General features: G+C 42.8%; 1 protein-coding gene across 1 annotated transcript in view; it reads right to left on the bottom strand.

The window, feature by feature from the left end:
* Window positions 1-1,244: 1,244 nt before the first annotated feature.
* Window positions 1,245-23,810, bottom strand: part of FEM1C (fem-1 homolog C) — a gene marked incomplete at its 5' end in the record, with an annotated part of 27,735 nt that continues 5,169 nt past the window's right edge. Inside the window, one exon of the mRNA XM_006023989.3 lies at window positions 1,245-4,722. Within this exon, the coding sequence (XP_006024051.2) occupies window positions 3,413-4,722 (1,310 nt within the window). The remainder of the gene's footprint in view (window positions 4,723-23,810) is intronic.

Genomic DNA, 23,810 nt, shown 5'->3' with positions numbered 1-23,810 from the left:
AAAAAAAAAAATCTACCTCATATTTCTCCACAAGTATGCCTCTATGGGGTATCTGTGTCCTTATCCTCATAGGAATATGCTGGAAAATTTTCAGCCATTTTAAAATATAATGAAACTCAAAATGTGTATTGTTCTTGATACTCTATGGCATTTGACTGAGACCTCCAGCAATAAGAGTAAAATGGTTTCTCTTTCCATTAGAGAAACATATAATAGAAAATAAGAAAATGGAAAATTACCAGTTACGGGGAAAAAGTAGAAAAGAATCCATCCTAATAGTCCACGTTCTTGAATTACTTTTTCACAGAATTCAAGTTCCAGCTAACAAAGCTGCCAGTTATCATAGTGTTAAATTTGTAGCAACATTTACCAACACTGAAGGAGTAACAAGACCAAAAACAAGAGTCCAGGAGGTGAATATTCAAAGCTACATTTACCAGCCCACTAACTCGTATCTGTGGGATCACTCATATAATAACTACCATGGAGTCTAGACTGCTGTAGTTTAACAATGAAGCAAAAATTAGGCATTATAATGTGATGGTAAAAAACCAAGTGTAAAATGGGGTTAAATGTACCAGTCTTTCCCCTATGAAGTCCTAAGTCTGAATATTTGATGAGATCACAAGTCAGAGTTCAATGGGCAGCCTCATGCCATTACAAATTCAAAATCTGGAACAGTATGTTTTAGGATGGAGGTGTTGTCATAGATATATAGGAGACCCACGCAGAATAGGTAAGTTATTCCATGGGAGGTACAATATTTTTTTTTAAAGAAATGTAAGTAGATTTAGTAGACAACAGAATAAAAAAAAATTATACGAAAGACTTCACTATCTTCATTGGCTCTATAAGCAAGGAAAGCCATGTGGTTAACTAGAAAACTCATTGGGATGTTTTCTAATTTTAAAAAATTTGATAGCACCAGCAAAGTATTCCCATAAATGTTATTTTTACATTATATTTCTGAAGTCTCAAACAGAAGCCTCTTGGAGAAAAATGTCCAGCTTTAACCATCTATTGTTCTATTCAAGTAAGAAACGTCAACTCCTCACTCTAAAGAGCAGCACAGATTCTGGAGTCCAAGGCATGCTCTAGAACCCTTTTTCCATGACCCACGTTGGAGCTTCAAATATAATCACTGTTCATTCCTACAGCGCGCTGTGGATTCTTAATGAAATTTACTTGAGGAATAGTAAGGAAAAACAAAGAATATTAAAAATAAAGAACTGAAATCAAATTACTTGTTCTTGCAATCAACAACTGGGGTGGCACATATTTTAATCATTACAAGTCAAAGAAATTCAGCCAATTGTATAAAAATTCACTAGTGCAAATTTACTAATAACTTTGCAAGAGAAATTCTGAACAGGAATTCCTCATAATTTGGTTTTTCACACAAACAACATATGTGCATCAAGGGACAAAGAGTGGAAAGCTGTTTCAATATACTTTGTAAGTACAAAGTTTTATATAAAATGCAGTTCTCAAACAATATTGCTTCCAACATGTCTGCTGGCTGTAAAGAAGTATCCCAACACATGCGTCAAGGCTATCCAACCACTTGGCTTCACTTGATGTCATGTGCTAAGGGAAAGGAGACATTGAAACAGCCAGGCAGCAAGCACTATTTTTATACTCTGTCAAGGATGTGCTCATCACCAAATCAAATCACAAATATCAAGGACAAAAGTATTCTAAAATCAAATTAAAAGACTAAAACAATTAAGTCACCCAAGTCTCATTAATTTGGCTTTTAAAATTGCTCTATCATCTGATGCGGGTCCCTAATCCAAAAAGGGTCCAGATCAACCCACTGATTTTTTTCGAGATAGAAAAAACCCATTGGGTACACTCTGTTTACTGCCCATCGCTGAAACAAAATGAAACCACCCACAATGCAAGACCACTGAACTGGCAGGTAAACTGCATTCTATTCAATCAAAGATTGTTTTCTGTGAGAATACTTTTATTTTAAAGACATTTTCAGGGCTTATATGCCACAATAAATTTTACTCTGAATCAACAGTAAAGTGCTGTATTTTATTGACTACCTGAATCTCATTCTCACTTAAAATCTTCACTTATGGATGTCTTAACAAGTCAAAAGAGCCCTTTCTGCTGCAATAGCTAAGCTGTTGTGCAAATATTATAAAAATAGGTAACTTTCATTAGGAGCTATGTATACAAACACAACTTCTGGTGTTTCCTTTATTACTGCTGACCAATACTAGAGATGTAAGATGCATGCAAATTATCTATAAAGGTGTATTTAAAATGAAGAGAAAGGGACACTGCTATGTAACTTTTGATACCTTGGCAGAGAGCCACTTACTATAATATAATTATACTAAATGATGTCTAGATCTGGATTGACAAGCTTCATACCACTGACATGCTTTAGTTTCTTTGTAGCTAAAGAAGCTGATTTGTAATTTCAGACTACAGCATACATTTGATCTATTTCTCTTTAAAGTGTATTACATTTGAGGTTAAAATTTGAGCAAACTCTTCACATCTAGTCACACAATCAGCACAAGCAAGACATTAGTGCAAGGGAAAGGTGTCAGTTGTACATGATGAAGACTCTTCCCCTTACTGCATGATGCATTAGAATGACTTTTAGACTTAAATTTCAAGTGGATTACCAAGAGAACAAAGATTTTTCTCCCAAATTTAGCACTCATTTCCAGAGGATTAAGAGAAAGCAAATCTCAGATACAGCTAGAGTAAAAAAGTCAAACCAAAAACAGCTTGGAGAGCTGACACATAGCTCCAAAAGTTGTCATGCTGTGAAGGCAGTATTCTCAAAAAAGAGCTCCAACAAACTGCAAAAAATGGAGTTTGAGTTGAAGTTGGTCAACTGCTGCATAGAAATATGCTAACACACAACAGTCATGTTTAAGCCAGTGCATAGAGAAGATAAAGCACTTATGGTAATTGCAAATGTTAACAAGTCCATACAACTTGTACAATTTAGCAATGAGTCCATAAAAAAAAGAACAGAATTAGAGCAGAAATGCTCAAGCAAAAACAAAAAAAGATGACCTTCCAACTGTATAAAATCCACATACCAGTAATAGTAAAAAGACACCAGTGAAAATTATTAACTCAGTCCCAAACACCCAACAGGCAAATAAAACCAGAGTAGACAAGCCTTTGGCAGACAATTTAAAGAGTCTAAATATGGCATTACATTTCTAAATAATCCACAAAATATATTATATGGCATATTCATATTAAATACTGGGTAACCAATTCTGCAGATCTGATGCTAACAATGCTTTAGCCAATGACAGCATGATGGGTCAAGCTAAATAAACGCTGGTGTATCACAACAGTACTTGAGAAAGCAACAATTAAATGTCACCAACTCGTGCTTCAACAACAGTACCGTGGGACTGTCACATTATCATCTATGGAGCAAAACAAAGTTTTCTAGTTTCTCGGGGATGTGCCCTTTATAGCATATGTTATGAGTTACGATGACACGAGCAGAAAGACACTGTAATGTAGTATGATTTATAGGCTGGATCAAATTTTTTGCCATTTCCTTCTCATCCAGCAAATCGCTAGCGGTCTGTTTATGCAAGTTTGTGGCATCAAAGTGTGAACCTGACTTGATTAGAAGATTCATAATATCTGGATGGTTGTTCAATGCAGCAACGTGTAGGGGGCTGTTGTTATCAGAGTCTCTGACATTTACATCAGCACCACATTCCACCAGAATAGCAGTAACTTGCAGAGAGGGGAATTTACAAACTGGGTAGCGACCTACACATGTAGTATTCTTGTCAACAGCAAGATGAAGTGGGCTGAAGTTATTCTTTCCTCTAGGCTGCAGCTTAAGGAACTTATAAATAGTCTGCTTTTTAAAATGCTCCTGTTCTGAACTGCAAGGAACTTTTTCCAGCAAGCAAATTAAATGCAGGATGATGGAAAGGGCTTTGTTCAATTGTATGGGGTCAGGTGGACTCTGAGTTTGTTTCATGGCCCGCTCAATTTCGAGGACACTTTTACACAGTATACCCATAAGATCGTCGAATGTCACAGTGGTGCCCAGCAGACCTTTTGCTCTGTCTTGCAACATGAAGGAGAAGAGTTCAGCAAAGGATAACAGACTGCTGGCAGTCATAGGGCTCAGTGGGTCTAAATTGCTCTGCTGCATGTCCAAAGCATACTTCCATAGGTTGATGCATCGTTTAAAGTTACCAGAGTCTGCGTAGACAGCACCCCGGTACCTAATGTAGTAAGATGTATCTGGGTGAGAAGGACCAAGAATACGTTCTCTAATTAACAGCGCTTGCATTCTCATCTCATCAGGGTCTGCAATAAGATTTTCTAGCTCCTCCGAGCTGTTCACCTCCTTGGCATAATCGTAAGCCATTATCAGCGTCTGTGGCACAGGTTTGCTGAGGATGTTAGTCCTGTCACTGTATCTCATCTCCATAGCTCTTTTCCAGTATTTCAGAGCACCAAGCAGATCTCTCTTTTTGTCCACAAAGGTTGCTCCTAGAAGTTCCAAAGCATTGATGCGTTCAGCCTTGCTGGTCTGCACATGCTGGGTCAGAAAGTCCACAATATTTGTGTGACCTGTAACACTGGCTGACAAGAGAGGAGTCATACCATATCCATCTTTTTCCATTTTTGCACAGTATTTAAGAAGCATCTTCATGATCTCTAAGCTTCCAGATTCCGCACAATCATGTAATGCAGTGTTTCCTGGCAAGAAAAAAAAATCATAATTACACAAATAATAGCAAAATTAGAGGGCAACCACATAGCTAAAGAAGGGAAAATACTTAGTACACAAAACAAGAGAGTTGAGAGCTACATCTAGAATACACTAGACTGATTAAAACACCAAGGCTATTAACCACCTATGGAAGGGAAGGGTTACTTGATAAAATTCAAGATGTTCCAGGTACCCTTTTGTCTCATTACTTCAAATTTAAAACAGAATCCTTCACTACCTGTTGACTAATTTTATATTTGCTGTTCAAGGATAAAACAGATACTGGATAAAACATGTATACTGCCTCTAGACCAGGGGTGGGTAATTATTTCGGCCTAAGGGCCACAAAGGGAGTTCTGGTGAACTATTGCAGACTGGGTCAGCACTTCCCCACACCTGCCCCCTAACAGCTCACCAAAAGTCCCTGAGTCAAGGGCCACACTTCTCTCTCTCTCCTCCCCGCATAGCTGCAGCAAGCCCTAATCCCCACCCTGCCCCAGAACATGCCAGCCACGTCTGCAGCTTACACCAGCACCTATCTGGTGCTCAGGAAGCAGCCCTGGGCAGGCCGGCATCAGCTGTAGACACTGCAGGTAGGCTCCAGGTGGGGATCAGGGCATCTGCCCAGGTCCACAGCGGAAGCCACCACATCAGTGCTGGGCGAAAACAGCCCCGCCTGCCCAGCACCATGCAGTAGCTGGAGCCAGAGCCACCAGCGTCCCACAGACCAGATCCCATGAGTCTGTGGCCATCCACCTGCAGGCCAGATACAATCAGTTAGCAAGCCAAATCTAGCCCACGGGCCATAGTCAAGACAGGGAGTGTTTCTTCTGTGTCTGTATACCCCTGGTTAAAATAGGACTCCACCCCAATTGGGGTCTTTGGGTGCTATGGACACTAGCCAAACTTTTAAATAAACTAAAAAATATAGGTATTAATTTATCTACCTACATACATACCCATATTCCTTGCCTTTTTACTTGTATTTGGATTAAACGATCTACTGACATAGGGCTCCCAGTGTTTATCCTAAATTATGGAATTTATGATCCCTTTGTTCTTCTGGTTAGGATTCCCCAAGCAAAGTTTAAAAAAAAAAGAGAGTGGATAAAGAAGAAAAACACTGATTTCTCCAAAATACAACACTGTACTGTTACCTAAGATAAAACGTAAATTTAAAAAAGCCTGAAATATTTCATAACTACAAAATATTTCCCTTTAGTATAATGCTACAAATTCTTTTTATAATGCTACAAATATTTCCCTTTAGTATAATGCTACAAATTCTACATGCCATGTCAACATAGCATGTAGAAAAAAGCCAGTAAATAACACAAAGCATTGGGGGTTGACTAAAATCCATATCTACTCAAGAAGTAGCGTAGATGAAAGTTTTAAAGAAGTTCATTTCATGAAGTGGAAAATATGATGATTTAGTATGTCCCTTATACTATTGATTTATCTCAGAAATAAACAATTTGGTTGTTGTTTACATCTGTATATGCCAGATGCACTCATTCATTTATTCATTTATTAGATTTATATCCCACCCTATCTAAAAGGCAGCTTACAATAAACTAAACTTTATGTAGCCTACTACATTATCAGAAAAATAATTATTTGAAGTTTCATATGCAAAACCTAGAAAAAAACTGAAAAACTTTAGCAAATATTTATATTTCTTATATCAGTAAACTTGCAAGTGCAAATCATTTGATGGAGAATCTCATAACCTATGAGAACTAATATTATTATCTAGATAGTCAATATCCCTGGTGGGAGGCCATCATTCCACAAGTAATTAGAACTATATCCATTGACTAATGAAAGGAAAAAAAGCCAAACAAACCAGATATCTTCCTGTTAGTCATTTTTTGCAGCAGAAGACCTGTTCCTGCAGCAGAACTCATTACAGCTGCTGCTGCTACTTCATTTGCTATTACTCCAACCACCCATGTCACGGTCTTTTCACTCTGTTATTAATGCACTCTCCAAACCAGATATTCAGTTGCATTACAGGGCCTTCGTACCACCTGAGAAAATGGGAAGGTTGTACCTGGCCAACTGGAAAATATTTTGGTGTGGAAAAGCCAACATGCTTGCTTCCTGCGTAGGAGGTATATCAAAATGAAAGGGATATGGTCAGCCACTGAATGTCTCTCTCCCCTTCCACTGTCTTTTGTGTTCTAATTTTTCTCCTCTAATACTAGGGATTGGCAACCCCCAGCATGTGTGCCAGAGCATAGCATGCAAAGCCATTTTCCTCAGCACACCACAGTCAACCCAGACTCTAGGCAGCTTCTGCCAGCAGCTGCCCAGAGCCTGGGCCAGCTGCAGTCAGGAGGCTGCAAACGGCTACATGAGGCTCTGCAGTCCCACCACTAGTTCTGTGGCAGCAGCAGCTGTGAACGCACCTCTGGGCACATGGCTAGGAAGCGGCCTGGGCAGCACAACCCTGGCTCCTCCCCCACTGTCCACCCAGAGGCACATGTGCAGCTGCTGCCACCACAGAACCATTGCCAGGGCTGCAGAACTTGGCACAGCTGTTTGCAGCTTTCTAACCACCTGCCACAACTGCCCAGAGCCTGAGCCGGCTGAGGAAAATAGCCAGGAGGCTGCAAACAGCCCTGGCACCGGCTACATGGTGGTGATGGGCGCACACATAGCTCGCAGCACATAGGAGAGAGGGGGCAGGAACAGCTCAACCCAGCCGCTCCCCTGGAGACGTGTGCAGACACTGCCAGCAGTGAGGATCGGGCCCTCGTGGCTTCCCCATCTCTGGCACACCAAGTCGAGACATAAGTGGAGGTTGGGATGATTCTGGCACTCCGGCCAAAAATGTTGCCGATCCCTGCCTCATACTCTGCCTTCTGCACATCCTTTCACAAAGTCAACATCCATAAGAACAGCTTCAAGCTGGGTGTGCTAGCACAAGCTTTCATGACACACGCATACATTTTGGTCAGTCTATAAGTTGCAAATCTACCCTGCCTTTTCCAGCTATGCTCAGCTGATGTACAATTTTTTGTTTATATTTTTTTTAACCACAGGAATTTTATTTTTCATAGCCACCCAGATTGCAACAGAGCTCAGGTAGAAAACCAAATCCACTTTAAAAAAATTAGATGGCTATGACTAGTGTCTGTGACAGTTCTTATTGCTCAGAACAAGAGAAAATTTGGGTTGCCTGGTTTATGGCTTATTCCTAACTTAGAAATATGAGTCAAATTTTGGTCTGGATTAACCAGTACGCATTCAGGCCAAAGTGAACTTGACCTTTATACTGATAAAGATAGGAGGTCGAACTGTGTACCTCATTAAAAGTCCAGTGTATGTTGGAGAAACATTATATTATACAGAAGGATACATTAAGGTTCCATCCTATTATTTTTCATGACACTGATATGCTCGTGGAACAATTTATATTTCTTAAAGTACATAAGACTTGAAAACCCAAGAAATACTACAGCATAATCCCTGCATTTCCTAGAAGTCATCTATGACCTTGCAGTGTGACCATTTTTAAAGCATTTAAAATGTATATATCCACAATTTGATTCGCCACATAAAAGCTTGATTATTAAATAACTATTTACTTCCAATAAGACATGAAAATATAATGCTAGTTTCTGTCCATTTCCAAGACATGGACCTTCCTGCTCATCCAGAAGCACACAAACTCAACAGTGTATGCTACAACCCCAGCATAGGTGCCAGTTCTATGGGCAGGTGTCTGCATGGAGCCGATTGCAGCTCTGCCACAGGCCCCAGCCCCACACTGTCATTGCCTTACAATCCCGATCTCAGCCCTAGACCTGGACCCAACCCTGCTCTGCTGGATGCCACTCCCTGCCTACCTATAATTCCATTCCACCCCATCCCAGCCACCCGGACAAGAGCAGAGCCACGTATGGAGTTCTGGTGAGCTGTTGGGGGCGGGGTGCTGGCCCGGCCTATGACAGCTCACTAAAAATCCCAAAGTAGCCCTCAGGCCCAAATAATTGCCCACCCTTGCTCCATGGCCTACCCAACATGCCAGGGATTTTCAGACTTCAGCAATACATCTGAAAAGAAGAGGGGGTTAATACAGCTTTTATTATAAAGGTCACTACTACTTTATTGCAATGACCCACAGGTCCAGCAGATTCCCACATAAGAGATATCTTAGGACAATGGTTCTTGACCTTTTTAGACTCAAGGATAGACTTGAGACCTTGGATAGACTTGGTGAACCCCTCCAAAAATGCCAGCTCTTCGTTTTTATTTGCTTTTTTGACTACAGAAAAACAGAACAATTTTTCTGTTGCAAAGAACTCAGAAAGACCACGACAGGTCAGAATGTTTTTAACAGTACTGAGATTCATGTTTGCTCACCTCACAGGGCTAACACCGTTTGGAACCCTGAGACACCCTTGAAAGGATCTCAAAGCATCCCAGAGTGCTGCACCACTCTCACTGAAAATTACCGTCCTAAGACTACAACGGGAATTAACTGTGGTTACCCTAGCAACACTGCAAGAAAAAAAGAGTACAGTATTACCCATAGCTTAATATAATTTGTCAGTTTACAAAAAGACTGCAATTCTCTACCTTCTGTGGACCAGCAGCAATCTTCAGAGCCCTTCCTGCTGGTCCACAAAATAAAATATTTTGAAAACCAAACAATGGAGAGGGGGAGGAATTAGTGTTAGGAAAGGATACAATTCATAAAAACAAACAGTCTCTCCTGTGAAAAATAGTCAACCACTTAAAATAATGCAATATCTATTTTTCCTTCTCAACCAAATAAGACTTAAGATCTCCTTCCAACTCTCTTTCTGGGGAGGAAGTACATTGTTACCACAAAACTTGAATAATTCATATCAGGGTAGTTCAAAACCCACTTAGTTTGAGGCAGGTTGACAAATTAAAGATGAGCAACTCACCTTTTTGCAGCATAGAACCACAGAAATGTTCCAGCTGCCGCTACAGCTTTAACTGCAAAGGCCATCACTACTCCAATCAGCTGGAACTCATCAGTGGTCTAGCCCAGCTGACTGGCAAAGCGGTACCTTTTGGAACAAAAGCTGCAGCAAACAGCTGGAAAACCTCTAGTCCTACACAGCTGCAGCTCTGTTTACTCTCAGAAAATTCTCAAATCCCCATCTTTGCACGAGAGTGTAGAACATAATTCTGCAAGCCATTTGGATTCTATTGTGCAGACAGCAAGCCTGACCAACACAAAAATATTTTCTGGTGACACAACTTCTTAAAGCAATACTAGGTGCTTCCACTAAAGGCTGAAGGGTAATATTTTTTACCAAAACAGTTACCATTAATTTTGTAAGTCATTCAACACATGAAGATTGAGATGACTCATGCTCAAAAACAACTGCTCTAACAACAACTAAAAGGGTACCAAAATATTGTTTTCACACACAAGGGCCCAATTCTGTCAGCACTTATTACAAGTGCAATAGTGGCTACAAAAAGTGCTACTTGGTTTCCAACAGAAGAATGCTTAGTGCTATGCTTAGTCCATGCCTTTGACTAATGAAATAAAAAAAAAACTGTTATTATTAATGAACACTATTATTTTGGTTATGAACATTAATTTTGGTACTGGCTTTGATTGTGCTGTCAGCCAATTTCCACATCTTCATGATGGGGCTCTCCTCCCCCCCACCATTTCTCCATCTATTAATTTTCATACTATATATAACTTTTATAGCTCACAAGAGAATGCCCTCTAAAACCTCCACATTTCCCCTTTTTCTGGATTGTTCTCAGTTATACCATCAAAATGCCCATCTGCTAGGAACAATTTTAATATTCCAAGAACATCAAATAAAACTGAGAATCAAGTATATATGATAATCTATAAATTACTTTTTTTGAATAAGAGTATTTCCTGTAACTGTATTACCTACTTGTATAACTGAATAGATTTTTTTTCCCAAGAATTTCTCCCTGGTTTAGCGTTCTAGAACGCATGGTAGATTCTCTGTATTACAGAACATCTACTACAACTCAAGTCAAACCTCAAGATGTGCCAGACAGCTATCAAGACACTTGAACAACACATGGGGAGTAAAACTAAAAATAGGGTTGACATATTAGCTTTCTAGGAACTCCTACTTTCTGTGCAGATTATTATACAGATACAGAGACCAAACAAAAGAACAATCATGCAGGTTATATTAGGGTAGATACACACCCACAAACACACCTCTCATATATATAAATTTTAAAAAAATTGCTTTACACATATTCTGATTTTCATTTCACAGGAGGAACAAAACTGCTTGTGCTAAATCTACTTGTACTTAACAGCTGCTTGAATTACTTTTGTCCCAAGTGGTCCAATGGAGGACAAGGATATCAACTGTCCCTGAGAATAAATACATTGTCTCCAGCTACTTAGTCTTATGCAGGTAAGTATTTGTTGTGAAGATACCTCTCAATGGAGAGAGAGATCATTGGAATTAAGGCTATTTGACATACTCTCAAATACTTGTGCACTTAGAAATGTGTTAGACATTGTAAAAATAAGGTAGGTAAGGCATCAGAAGGTCTTGTTATGGCACTGAACATTTTGGAAACATGGACTTCTAATCTATGCATCTCTAGCAGTAACAGACAGAACTGTTACAGTAAGACATATTTTCAACACTGTAGTACACTGTTACCTTATGCATCTTAGACTCGGTTCTTATCTGTTATCAATCCATTATTGTCAAAAGGGCCCAAGTTATTTTTAAGTTTGACACTTCCTAACTCCAGAGTGCTTGATTTCACAAACTTAATGTTAAGTTACGTTTAAAAAAAACAAAAAACAAAACCAGAAGTTAAAACAAACTGAAAAGTCAAAAGTGTTATCATGAGGAATAATACTGACTGCCTACACTCCTCAGTCTTGACTTCATCTTGGTCTCTGTGTGCTATTTATTCACAAGAAAGGTTCCCCTGCTTGTGTCAGCTCTCCTGAAACATGCAAGACTCATGACCATCCAAAAGGCAGAGATTCCCCACATGCAACCACAACAAAAGTTGAATGATGTGGATAGCCATGTGAGAGCAGCAGGAAGAAAAACTCGTATTCAAGAACTAGAAATGAATGAGCTCTTTAAATCCCTGGTGTGGGGAGGGTGCCAGAAGTACAACTGAATATAAAGAAAAAACATGTTTCTGGACAAATTTATTTTCTAGATAAGACTTCTGTACTGCAGGTAGAATTCAGGTTAAAGGTTTATTGTAGTTATGGAAACAGAACTAAAAATCAAGCAATTGTTTCAGTGCAGTTGGCCAGAAGTTCCAATTCTGCCTTTATCTTTAGATGCACGTTAAGAATCCACAGGTCAGACTGCTTTAGCACAACATATCTAACATGCAGTTAAAGCATGTAGTGCCTTCTCTACACTAAAGTTTTGTAATGAGCTAAGTAGTGCATTGCCACGTTCCAACATACCTTTAAATCTGGGTGAAAACAAAGCCTGGATTAAAGGGTGCCTCCCAACCCCCACAAAGCATGTTCGCAAATATTTTAACTGATGCATTTTAATATTCTGAGGTTGCTAAGGAAAGTTGTGTTTATATTTTATTTATTAGATTTATAGGCTGCTCTCCCCAGAGAAGGCAAACAGCAGCTTATAGTCAAAGATGAAATATAAAGACAGATAAAATATTTAAAAAGAATTCAGACAATCTACATCTGGGTTTTAAAACTAATCATATACTCTGCAGGGAAAGGCATAACAATACTTTTAAAATGTGTGTGACTAAAACTATTTTTATACCTCAAGAAAGTTAACATATGCAACTGCATTTCTAAACTTAGTCAGTATCTCTTGAACGAGACCATCTCTTCCGGCTACCACCAGACAACTAGAAGTTGTGTGGAGAGTGGCCTACCACAAAATCCAGAGCCCTTTAGCCCTGGTGGATGTGCTAATCAGGGGTAGGAGGACAAATGAAGGCTGACACTGGTACTCCCTCCTGATGCTTCACCCACTGCTGCTGCTGTGGCCCCATCTTCCTGAATACCAGCCCCACTACCACTGTGTGCCCTGTGCTTGACCAGAATCAGTGCTATTACCACTGTACTCCCCGTGCTGGACCCAAAGCCAGAGCTGTTGCCGCTGCGTGGCCCGTGCTGGACCCAGAGCTACTGCCCTAGCATGAAACATGTCAGTGGCAGCAGTTCCAGCTCAAGCATGTGGAATGCTGTGGTAGCTTGTTGCCGCCACCACCACCAAACGCACTGGGCAGGACCTGAAGCTGCCACCACCACTAATGGAGTCACCCCTGGGTTGAATCTGGCCAAGGAGCCCCAAGGTCCAGATCTAGGCCAGGGAAGGAGGTTAGTCTGACACCCTTGCTCGAGAAGATAATGTTTGTAAGCAAAGAGATGCGTAAAACAAAATAACCAGGACTAGGACTACACAAGGTTCAGTTTTAAAATCACAATTAAATTCAAGGTGGCAGTTCTATTTTCTAGAAGGGAAGGTGCATTACCAACACCAAAAGGCTTGTAACAATGACTTCACAGACACTTGAAAGCTAGGAGGCCATTTTTTCCCTGCACATCTGGCCCCACATACCTACCTAAAGATAGCAAACTTTGACATAAACTAGGATCCAAGACAGCTGCCCATATTACACGATACAAATCAGTCTTTAGAGAAAATTGCCTACTGAATGCCATCAACTTCTTTTCAGTGGCAGATACATCATTATAACTCATCAACATCAGAGAAAAAATACACAAAAACTGACGTTAGAGTTGAATCAACTTGGCCAGCTGCCAAGACAGATATTTTTGCAAACTCATGTATTTTCTGTAACAAGCATACAGAGAAAACCTAGAATATTCCAGAGAATCTCTCCAATTAGACTTCTTTCCACAAACAGATCTTTCCTTTTTACCTCTGTCGAGATTAACAACAGTTCTACTTTAATCAGAAATAAGCTTCTTGTTAATTATTTGTATTATAAGAACCCCCAAAGGCCCCAGCTGCCATTCAGTTTTAACTGCTTTAAAATCAGAAGGCAACTGACAAGCTGAAGAAACACAGAAGGAAATTAAGAGAATGGTTCTGACAGTACAAATCTACACAGGCCTGATGAGAGCACACGTGAATGGCTGCAAGTCACCTGCCTTCTATATAGCCAGTCAACTGATTATATACTTAGCAGTTCTCAAGTGTCAATTTGAGAAAGAAATGGAAGGACAATATAGTAGCCTTAACACTTAATTCAAAGACTAAGGTCCATATATGTTAGGGTTGTGCGAAGCTTCAGTCACCGATTCGATTCGGCGGAGATTCAACCCAATTAGGCGGCCGAATCTCTGAATCAGAATCGAATCAGGAGACCCTCTAATCTCTCCAAATCTAATCGGAACCCTCCGAATCAATTAGGAGAGGTTCAATGATTCAGACATAGACACAACTTTTAATGTTTTTTCTACATACCTCAAGGTACCAGGCAGCTCATGAACGCTGAGATGATGGGGTGGATGGAGCATCCCACAGGAGTCCCCAGTGCACTCGGCGGCAGACCCGAAAGTGGACCAGAAGCACTTACAGTCCAATTCTGGGTTGTCTGTGGAGTGCACAGGACCACCCCCACCACGACTGGTGCCTCCTGGGTCTGGGGGGGCACTTGGGGCCCCCCTGAGGCCGATCGCCGAGCCAGGGCAGTATGGAGGGGGTCTCCTGCATGCTCAGTGGCAGACCTAGAAGTGGAGTGGAAGTACTTCCAGGCCACCGCCAAGCATGTGGGGGGGCACCCCCACGCTCCTGTGGGATGCTCCATCTGCCCCACCATCTCAGCATTCACGAGCTGTGCCTGGTACCTCAAGGTATGTAGAAAAAACTTTTAAAGCTGTGTCTATGGCTGAATCACTGCTTTTCCAAATCAGCATCGAATCTTCAGATTTGGATTGGGCCAAATCAAATCAGGACAGTGATCAAAATCAATGAATCAGATCACTGTGCCCCGAATCTGGCCGAATCTGAATCTAAATCGAATACAGCCTGCTTCGCACTACCCTAATATATATATATATTTATTATCAACAAGTTTTACAGTAAGATACCTATTAATAAAAAGTATTAAATATTAACTCAGAATATCAGGCTGTGCACATCATCTGACAAGCAGGATAATATTCCAGTAACCCATAAAGAAGTATTTTCTTGTGTGGGGTACAAGGAGAAGGTAACTTGCTCAGAAAAAAGATTTCTACAAGAGGCAAGAATACTTGTGGGTGATCTTTTATTGGACGCAAATGCATGGTTGGGACACACACAAACAAGTTTTCAGAAGGGGTGCACCAACAGAGATTTTGGGGGCTGATACCGATAGCCAATTTTTAAGGAGGCATATCAGCTGATACCAATCCAATTTTCAATACAGCTGCATGCAGCTGATAAGTCTGTTGTGGTGAAAGGGGAGGAGGGAGGGTAGATCAAGGCTGCAGTGACGGAGGGAGTGGGGCTGGGGTAGATGCTGCCCAGCCAGAATGGGGCAGGTGCAGGTCAAAGCCGCAGCTTGTCTGGGGAGCGCGGGAAGTGGGGGAGGGTGCAGCTCTCGCTACTGCTACCGCTGCTTGTCCAGAGGGGCCTTGATCTACACCCTTCCCCCCCCACTCCTCTTCCACCACAAACTTATCAGCTGCACGCAGCATTCCATGCTGCTGGGCTGTGCTCCTTGCTGCCCATGCAGTACTCTGTGGCTGCATGCACAAACAGGTATTTATCAGCCAAATTATCGGCCACTTCAGGCCAATTTCTGATATAGTCAATTTTCTTTATATCAGTGCCAATCCAATACTGAACTGATGTATCACTGCACCTCTAGTTTTCAGGTATCACAGTACCCCTTCAACTCACTTGAGATCTGAGGAAAGGTACTATGATACCCAAAAGCTTGTCTATAGCTATCCCAATCGTGCAGCTGGTCCAATAAAAGATATCACCTGCAAGGATTCTTGCCCCTCACATATTTCCTGGACCATCATGACAACAACATCACTTCAACACTACCAAAACATAAGAGACAAGTTATATTGCAGTCCTGGTTATTCTAGGCATACGTTTAAATAAACACTTTCAACACTACTCTGCAATAAAGACACAATCCTGTGTTTATACCATTAATTTGATTCCACTAGAACATTTTGTAACAAATTCAGCATTATACCTCTGCTGTTGGATCAAAGAGGAGATAGGTCAGTAAGAAACAAAGGCCTTTTGAAAACTTCTCTCTAAGCAGTAGTTTCCATGCAGCATTTTTCTAAAGGAAACATGCATTTAAAAAGTGTGGTCAAACATTTTAATTGCTTTTTCTTTTCTTTAAGTTATATTAATAACATTTTAAAAGCCTCACAATTTAAATGTTTTCAGATCAGTGTGTTTCGTTTTCTTAATCCATTGGTAACTCCTGAGGAGCCCAAAGGAATTTAACTGCGCATCTAGATTAGATATTTCTGTGCATCAGGATGACAAATACTGGAAGCATTAACCTTTCTGAAAGGCATATATACTACTCTCAAACTACTGCAAAGTAACAAAATGTAATAAATATTAAAAATCAGGTAGACAAGTAAATGCAAGTACCTTTGTTATTCATATTTTTAGAAGTTATTTTCTGCTTTTAGTTTATACCTAATTCACACAACACTTTCATCCTACATGCCCACCACCCAACTAATTTCCTTTATTAAAAAAAATAAGACTTCTGTATTTTCTTTTACCTTGTCCTCTGAATTGCTATGAAATCATTTTAAATTAAAATATGTTATCAAAAAGTTTATACTGCATCTTAATGTTTTATTCTCACATAATAGCCCCTCTTTAAAAATAGATAAAAGGAGAAAATATTACACAAATGCAGTGTATCAGTATTTATAACACTGTCTGATGGTACAAACTCATGTCTAGGGATTCAAATTTATAATGAGCCTTTTCTCTGCACTCCCAGAAGGAAATTATTCCCAAAACAGATTATGCGCTTGTGACATCAGAAAGAAAAGTAGTGACATGGATAGTGATTTAGTTGGATTTGCACTAGAGTTGCTCCTTGTAAATTTTATGAAGCTTCATCACATGCTAAATGTAAAGGTTACGCTCAATATTTAACATCCACTCAAGCAAGTAGTTGTCCATATACTTTTTATACACGCGCAGAGTACCATGAATTTAGTAGAACTACTGATATGTGTAAAGTGTATGCATACGTTTTTACAGATTCAGACCCTTAATTTAAGAGAAATTTAAATTTAAAAGCTTATTTCTAAAAAAGTTGCTTGAAGGTTCTGCTTGTAAGTTATAAAGAAATCTGTCATTAAACATACTTACTTATTAAAGACTGTTACACAAATGAACTAGAACACAGCAAGAAAGCTATGAGTTTATGTATCAATACCCGTTTGCCTATTGCCTACTGTACATAATTATAATTTTCTATATTACTTTCATTTAAGTAAATGGAAGCCCCATTCATTTTGCATCTGGCTTTATCAGGAAAAAAAATCCAATTTTAACTTATAGCAGATCAGTTAAAAGTTTTCATTATTTCATTAGAGGCCCACCAATATATCGGTTGCCTATCGGATCAGCACCAATAAAAGGGAAATGAAATTATCAGCTATTGGCTTTTTTTGACCGTTGTAACCGATAATGTTTTCCAAAAATTATACCTTCTAGCCAGGGCCCTGGACACCTGGATTCCCTCTTGCTCATGGGGCTGGGGCTCCCAGATGCCTGGGTTTCCTCCTGCAAGCCAGGGTGACGCTGGATACACCCTCATCCACTCACTGACAGGCCAGGCTGGGCTGGGCTGGAGCAGAGCAGCTGCCGCAGTGTCCCAGGCACTGGTGTGGCACAGACTGCAGGCTGGGGTTGGGGCGAGTGCTGTAAAAGGTACTGAATGTCATAAAGACATGACTGGGGCAGGGAGGGGTGGGTGAAGCTGCCTGGCCTGGCCCAGCATGACTCAACCTGCAGTACCCAGGAAGCCATGCCTCAGGGGTCGGGGCAGCTGCTCCCCAACACTGTGTGCAGCAGGGTCCTTCCCCCAGCCTCTCAGCCCAGCTGGGTTCATTCAGCCACGCCCCCCCGCCCCAAGGCATGGGGGCTTGGCTTGCCCTGCCCCTGTCTGCAGCAGCACCAGAAAGGGAAGGGGCTCTTCCCTCACTGGAGTGGAGCTCTGAGGACCTGGGGCCCAGCTGCAGGGGAAAGGACTGACTCGGTTTCTCCAGGCCTGGAACGGTCCTGTGGTCCTGCCCTGGGCAGAGGGAGGAAAGCAGGGAGCCTAGCCAAGAGACCCCTCAGCAGCCAAGAAAATTCACACCTTCCCCCTCAGCCCTGCTGGGCAGGCTCAGGCAGCTGCCCCCAGGCTGGGGTTCAAGGACATCACACAGAAGAGCAGGGGCTGAATGGCTCTATGCAGCCAGTCATGGGCACTGCTAGGCTAGCCCTGCCTGCTGCTACTAGCATGGGCACTTGTGCTCTGGGAGTGGAGCGGGGTAGGGAGAGAGGGGACGGCACTTTAATTAAAGCAGCTCCTCGAGCCACTCTAATTAAAGTGCCGCCCATCTCCTGTATCAGTGTCCACCTGCTCAGAAATGGCGGTGGGGGCGCTTAAGCTAAAGCGCGTTCGTATGTGTGTTATAAATGTAAAACAAACAAACAAGAAAAGGTTTATATGTCTGTAGTTTAAAATGCATTGCATTATTACTAAATATTGGTTACTTGATCGGCATTGGCTGATATAGTTGGTTAGTAAATCGACTATCAGTATCGGCCAAGAAAATCTTTATTGGTGCACCCCTAGTTTTCATAATATGGTTATGCAGGAAGACAGACTAAAGTTGGGCCCTCACAGGTAAATTGAAGAAACTTTGGCTAAAAATATCTACAAAAAGAATCATTATCAAAAATCTACTTCCCCATACTAAGAAAAAGAAGAGAGCGCTATGGAACAAGGATATTCTTGTTCCCAGATGTAGTTCTTTTTAACTGTGTTCTCATGATTATGAATAATGTTAAGACATCAGTGAAGTACAAGGTTATCCGAGTCATTTAGTTTCAATATGAAGTATTCTTTTTTTCCAACTCAAGTCAAGTATTTTCTTTCTTTGAACTGTATCTGCTTTTACAATTTCATTTAGTTGGAACATGTATTCCAACTAAAGTTCAGTTTCACATAGCCTTGTTGCCCAAAATATGTACACAATGTACTGTTATGCCATCATTAATAGAGATTCAAAATACATTTAGAGCAAGGTCTTCATTCACAGGGAGTCTTTTTTTTCCAAAATGAAGCACTTGCCAAGTAAACAGATAGAAAAATCCAGAAGCATGAAGCCCGTCAGACTTCTTATAGCTCCTTGTTAGGGAAGGTTAATTGGTTTAAATATAATAACGTATACAACAAACTTCACATCAACTGTGCATGAACTTGAGTGATTCTATTTCACCCCCTAATTTCTAAGGCTATCAGGTACAGATACACAGATGGGTGCCCTGGTTACCCCTCCTGGTCTAAGAACATTACATATATTTCAGTCTCCATCTGAATTACAGAATTAATATCTAACTAATCTTCCTACTTAAGAGACTGAAGACTGCACACAAATGCACAGACCCAGACTGAACAAGTCTGGTGTTTCCTATGTTTATGTAAGGCAGGGGTGTCAAACTCAGCTGGGGCCACAGGCTAGATCAGGGGTGGGCAAGATCCAGCCTGCAAGGCCATTCTATCCGGCCCGCAGGGGCCTAAAAAATTTAGAAAATTAATACATTTATCGGTCTTTGGTTCCTGCAAAAAAAAAGACAGAAACCAGGGGCAGGAGAACACAGGGGAAGCCCAGCAGGCTCCCACAACAGCAGGGCCCGTCCAACCTCACCTCCCCAGCCAGAAGCCCCTGTATCATGTGGCTGCACTGACACTGGAAACTCAGGTAAGGGGAACAGCAGGGGAGGACCCCGGGCAAGGGAGGAACCCAGGGAAAAGCTGAGCCCAAGGAAAAGCAGCCCCTCCCCTGCCCTGTGGCCGGTGCTCCCTGCTGCAACCGCTCCCTGCTGCAGCCCACGTGGGGCTGTCCTGAGCAGACACAGGCAGCTCCACATGGGCTGTGAGCGGCTGTAGTGAAGGGCGCCAGCCACAGAGCGGGCAAGGGGCTGCTTTTCCCCATGCTCAGCACCAGCTTGTAACCCGTCCCCGCTGCCAGCCTGGGCCCCACACTGGCTCTGGGCTCGCCCGTCGGGGCCCAAGCTGGCAGCAGGGGTGAGTTACAAGCTGGTGCTGTGTGGGGGGAAAAGCGGCCCCTCCCCCACCCTGTGGCCGGTGCCCAACGCTGCAGCTGCTCACAGCCTGTGTGGGGCTGCCTGTGCCTGCTCAGGACAGCCCTGTGTGGGCTGCGAGCGGCTGCAACAGGAAGCGCTGGCCACAGGGCAGGGAGGGGCTGCTTTGCCCCCATGCTCAGCACCAGCTTGTTCGCTGCCGGGGAGCAAGGGGTTGGGTCTGCACGCTGCCCCCCACCTGTACTATAGGGCTGGGGGGCACTGGGAGTAAGCAGGTGCATGGGGCACACACCAGTGTCCCAGGGCCAGCACCAGCAGGGCCCAGAGCAGGGCGGCGGGAGTACAGGGTTCCAGCCGGCAGGGGCTCTATGGAGCTAAGCCAGATCCCCCGCTTCTCCCTGCTGGTGCAGCCTAGCCCAGCTCCACAGATCCCCACGAGCCTGTGCCCCGCTCTGGGCCCCACCAGTGCTGGCTTGAGACATTGGTCCCAAGATGGTGACCAGGGGGCGGGGCACCTGTCAAGGGGCAGGGCTACCCGTGCAGCCCTCAACAGTTTGCCACAACTGGGCAAACGGCCCTCTGCCCAAAATAATTGCCCGCCCCTGGGCTAGATCTATACTGCAGTGCTCTTGCAGGCTGGATCCAACCTGGGGCATGAAAGCTGTGGTAGAAACAAGGAGTTCAGCAGTAGCAGGTCCAAGTGGGGTAAGGGAAGAGAATCTAAGAATGGTGGCAGTGAACCAGGCTCACTGGTGACAGCCATGCCAAGCAGGCCATGCCCTCTAACTTCCAGTGGCCCACCAGTAGCCCAGGGGCCACTGGAGAGGCTCCATGAGCCAGAACTAGCAGATAGAACCTGTCTGACACCCTCCTCAAGAGAGCTGAAGTATTGCTGTATTTTCTGGCATGCAACACATCCTTGAATAATCATACACATCCTCTTTTTGGAAGACCCCAAAAAGGAAGAAGGGGAAAAAATATCTTACTTGAGAGTACAGGCAAGTACCCGAGGTCTAGGGTTTCTGGTTCTGGTGGCCACATGGCAGGGTCCAATGCAGCACACCACCATGCCAGGGCTATGCAGCAGGTGCATTCCCATATGCTGGCTCTGGAGCCACATGTCAAGTCTGAGCAGTCCTGGACTCAGTGCTCTGGGCCCAAACTGGCACTTGGCTCCAGAGCCAGCAACAATTATTGCTGCCATTGCTCCCCACTACCCCCAACAAATTTCTGGGCCCATGGAGAGCCCTTTTCCTTGCATATAATGTGCACCCAAAAATTGCCCCATCTGTTTTTGAGGTGAAGGGGCAGGAATACAAAAGATACTGTATTTTCTTGCATAACAACAACTTGTGGATAAGATCAGTAAGAAAGCAGAGCCAAAGCAGTATTTAGTTCTTGCGAAATTTTGCTTTCCTGTAAATCTGATTTGCTGGCAAACCAATTACCCTCTATTAAAACATTTTCTTGATATACATCCAGTCAAAGAGTAAAGGGGAGAAGACTTAAAGAAAGGGAAGCCCTCAGTAAGGTTCTGGAATAATGCCCGGGAGACAAAGAATATCCCTCATTCTCAACTGTTGAGAAAAGGACAGGCTGTTTTTCCTTGGATTTTGCTGAGCAAAGGTTTAGTTTTCAGATCATCTTTCTAGTGAAGGAATATACTCTCAAGCAAACTCTCCTTTTCTGTTGACCAGTCACCAGAAGGTCAGCATACACACATGTAGTCACAGTAACACAGTTATTCAGTAGTAAAATGTTGGGCTCAAGAATTCAGGGAGGTATTCCAGATTCTGAAAAGGAAGCATCCTGAAGGCTTACCATATCCTGCAGGTAAGGTAGTAAAACAGGCCATTGAATTTAGCCAAAATACAGACTATTTCCCAAAAAAATCTAGGATACCTGAGAAGTGTCCCTTGCTTAGAATTTGAATGTAGGGCCCTCTCCCACACAAAAAATGCCAGTGCCTGCTGCTCCTCCTCCTTCACATATCTTGCTCAAGAACCAAAGAGAAAGACAAGATTCTTGATGTCAGGACTACCTAGGATTCAGGACTCAAGATGATCTAGGCTGTCTTTAGCTGCATCAGTGAAACTGACCAAAATCTTGTTACTTTCAATCTGTACTTACTGAAACCAGGGCTAACTACACTAGAACAGTCTGCAAGATTAAAAAGACCAGGCTGCTTTGTTTAGTTTTATTTTTGTTGTTTTTTTAAAGTAAAATTCCAATTCAAAAGAAATGGAAGGATTTCATCTTCCCATTCACAATTGTGAGTGGACAAGCAAATTTTGCATCTCCAACTAGCCATTTTTTCTTCACCTACATTTTTCATATGGCACAAAAAAGACATTTTAATAATTACTTAAACATTTCCAAATTCCTTTGTGACCTTTTGATCTCTTGCCTCTATACTATATAGAAGTCTGCAGAAATTTAAACAGAGCGATTACTCAGTTTAGAGTGGTGGGTTTCAAACTTTTTTGGCTATATACCTGCAAAATATTGGCCTCTAAAATTTAGAGTTCCAGGCCATCCTCCCCAATTTGTTTTTATTTTTTCAACTGTCAGTATGTAAGGGCATGTTTACACCAGGTACCACACCAAGCTGAGAATACTGTGCCCACTATTTCCCCAACCATAAATATAGTCACCTCCTTAATGCAGTACTACCTGTGCACATCTACAAATATAGCCACTCAGTATTGCACTAAGGCAGCTATCTATTTCTGAGGAGGCAGTCCATGTGTGATGGACAGTGTGTTCCAGTATGGCTCTGCCTGATGTACCGGGGCAGTACAAATATACTCTACATCTCCCTAACATCACCACCTGCAAGACGTTCCTAGAATTTGTTGTTACCTTGACCCTGACCCTGCTGAAATCCTTATGCCTATCTTAATTACCAACTGCAGTTTATGTGGACACTGTAAACATTACAACAAGTAGGAACACATTGTTCAAATCCCTCTTTTATCTGCTTCATCCAATTCTATTGCAAAAAGCAGCATCCTGTTTTCTGGACTTCTAAAAACTTACCTACCCTGGATCTCAGATGCCTACTCCTCCCCCCTGAAAGGTTTGTTTGAAGCTTTATTGTCCACTCCTACCTAGTTTCACGAATGATGTCTGGTAGGCCTGTGCAAATAGGGAAGTACTAGATTCGGATTTGGCCGATTCGGAGGACAGCAATTTAATTCAGAGATTCGGATCACTGTCCTGACTCAATTCAGCCAAATCTGCTTCGGAAGATTCTGTGCCAATTCGGGTCAGCTGGGGAGAGGCAGGCACAGCTGGGCAGCTGCAGGTTCTTCCATGGCTCCTCCAGCTATGCCTGCTTCTTCCTGGGTGGAGAGAGCCATGGGAGAAGCCCCCATGGCTGCCCTGTCTGGCCCCATACCGTGCCTGGCTCCAGCCTAGTCCAGGCACTTGAAAAAAGCTCCGTACTCACCAGCTGCAGGAGCAGCGATTGGGGCCTCTGGGCGCTCATGGCAGAGGCCCCCTGCACAACACGGGGCAGCAGGGGGCAGCAGGGATCACCCCCCCTACCTGGCACCCCCCTGACAGCTACCCCATGGCACGGGTGCAGCATGGCTCGGCAGGATGCTGTGAGCTGTCTGGGAGCTGGGGCTGAGCGCTGCCAGGCTCTGGCTGATGCATGGAGCTGCCCCAGCTCTCAGACAGTGTGCGGCGCCCTGCCAAGTCATCCTGCACCCATACCATGGAGCACCTGCTGCACGGGTGCCGGGGGGGGGGGCCACAATCCCTGCCGCCCCCCCGGGGGG

The sequence above is a fragment of the Alligator sinensis genome, unplaced genomic scaffold (assembly GCF_000455745.1).
Source record: "Alligator sinensis unplaced genomic scaffold, ASM45574v1 scaffold609_2, whole genome shotgun sequence".
Classification (NCBI taxonomy): domain Eukaryota; kingdom Metazoa; phylum Chordata; order Crocodylia; family Alligatoridae; genus Alligator; species Alligator sinensis.
This window is presented reverse-complemented; position numbering and strand designations above follow the sequence as displayed.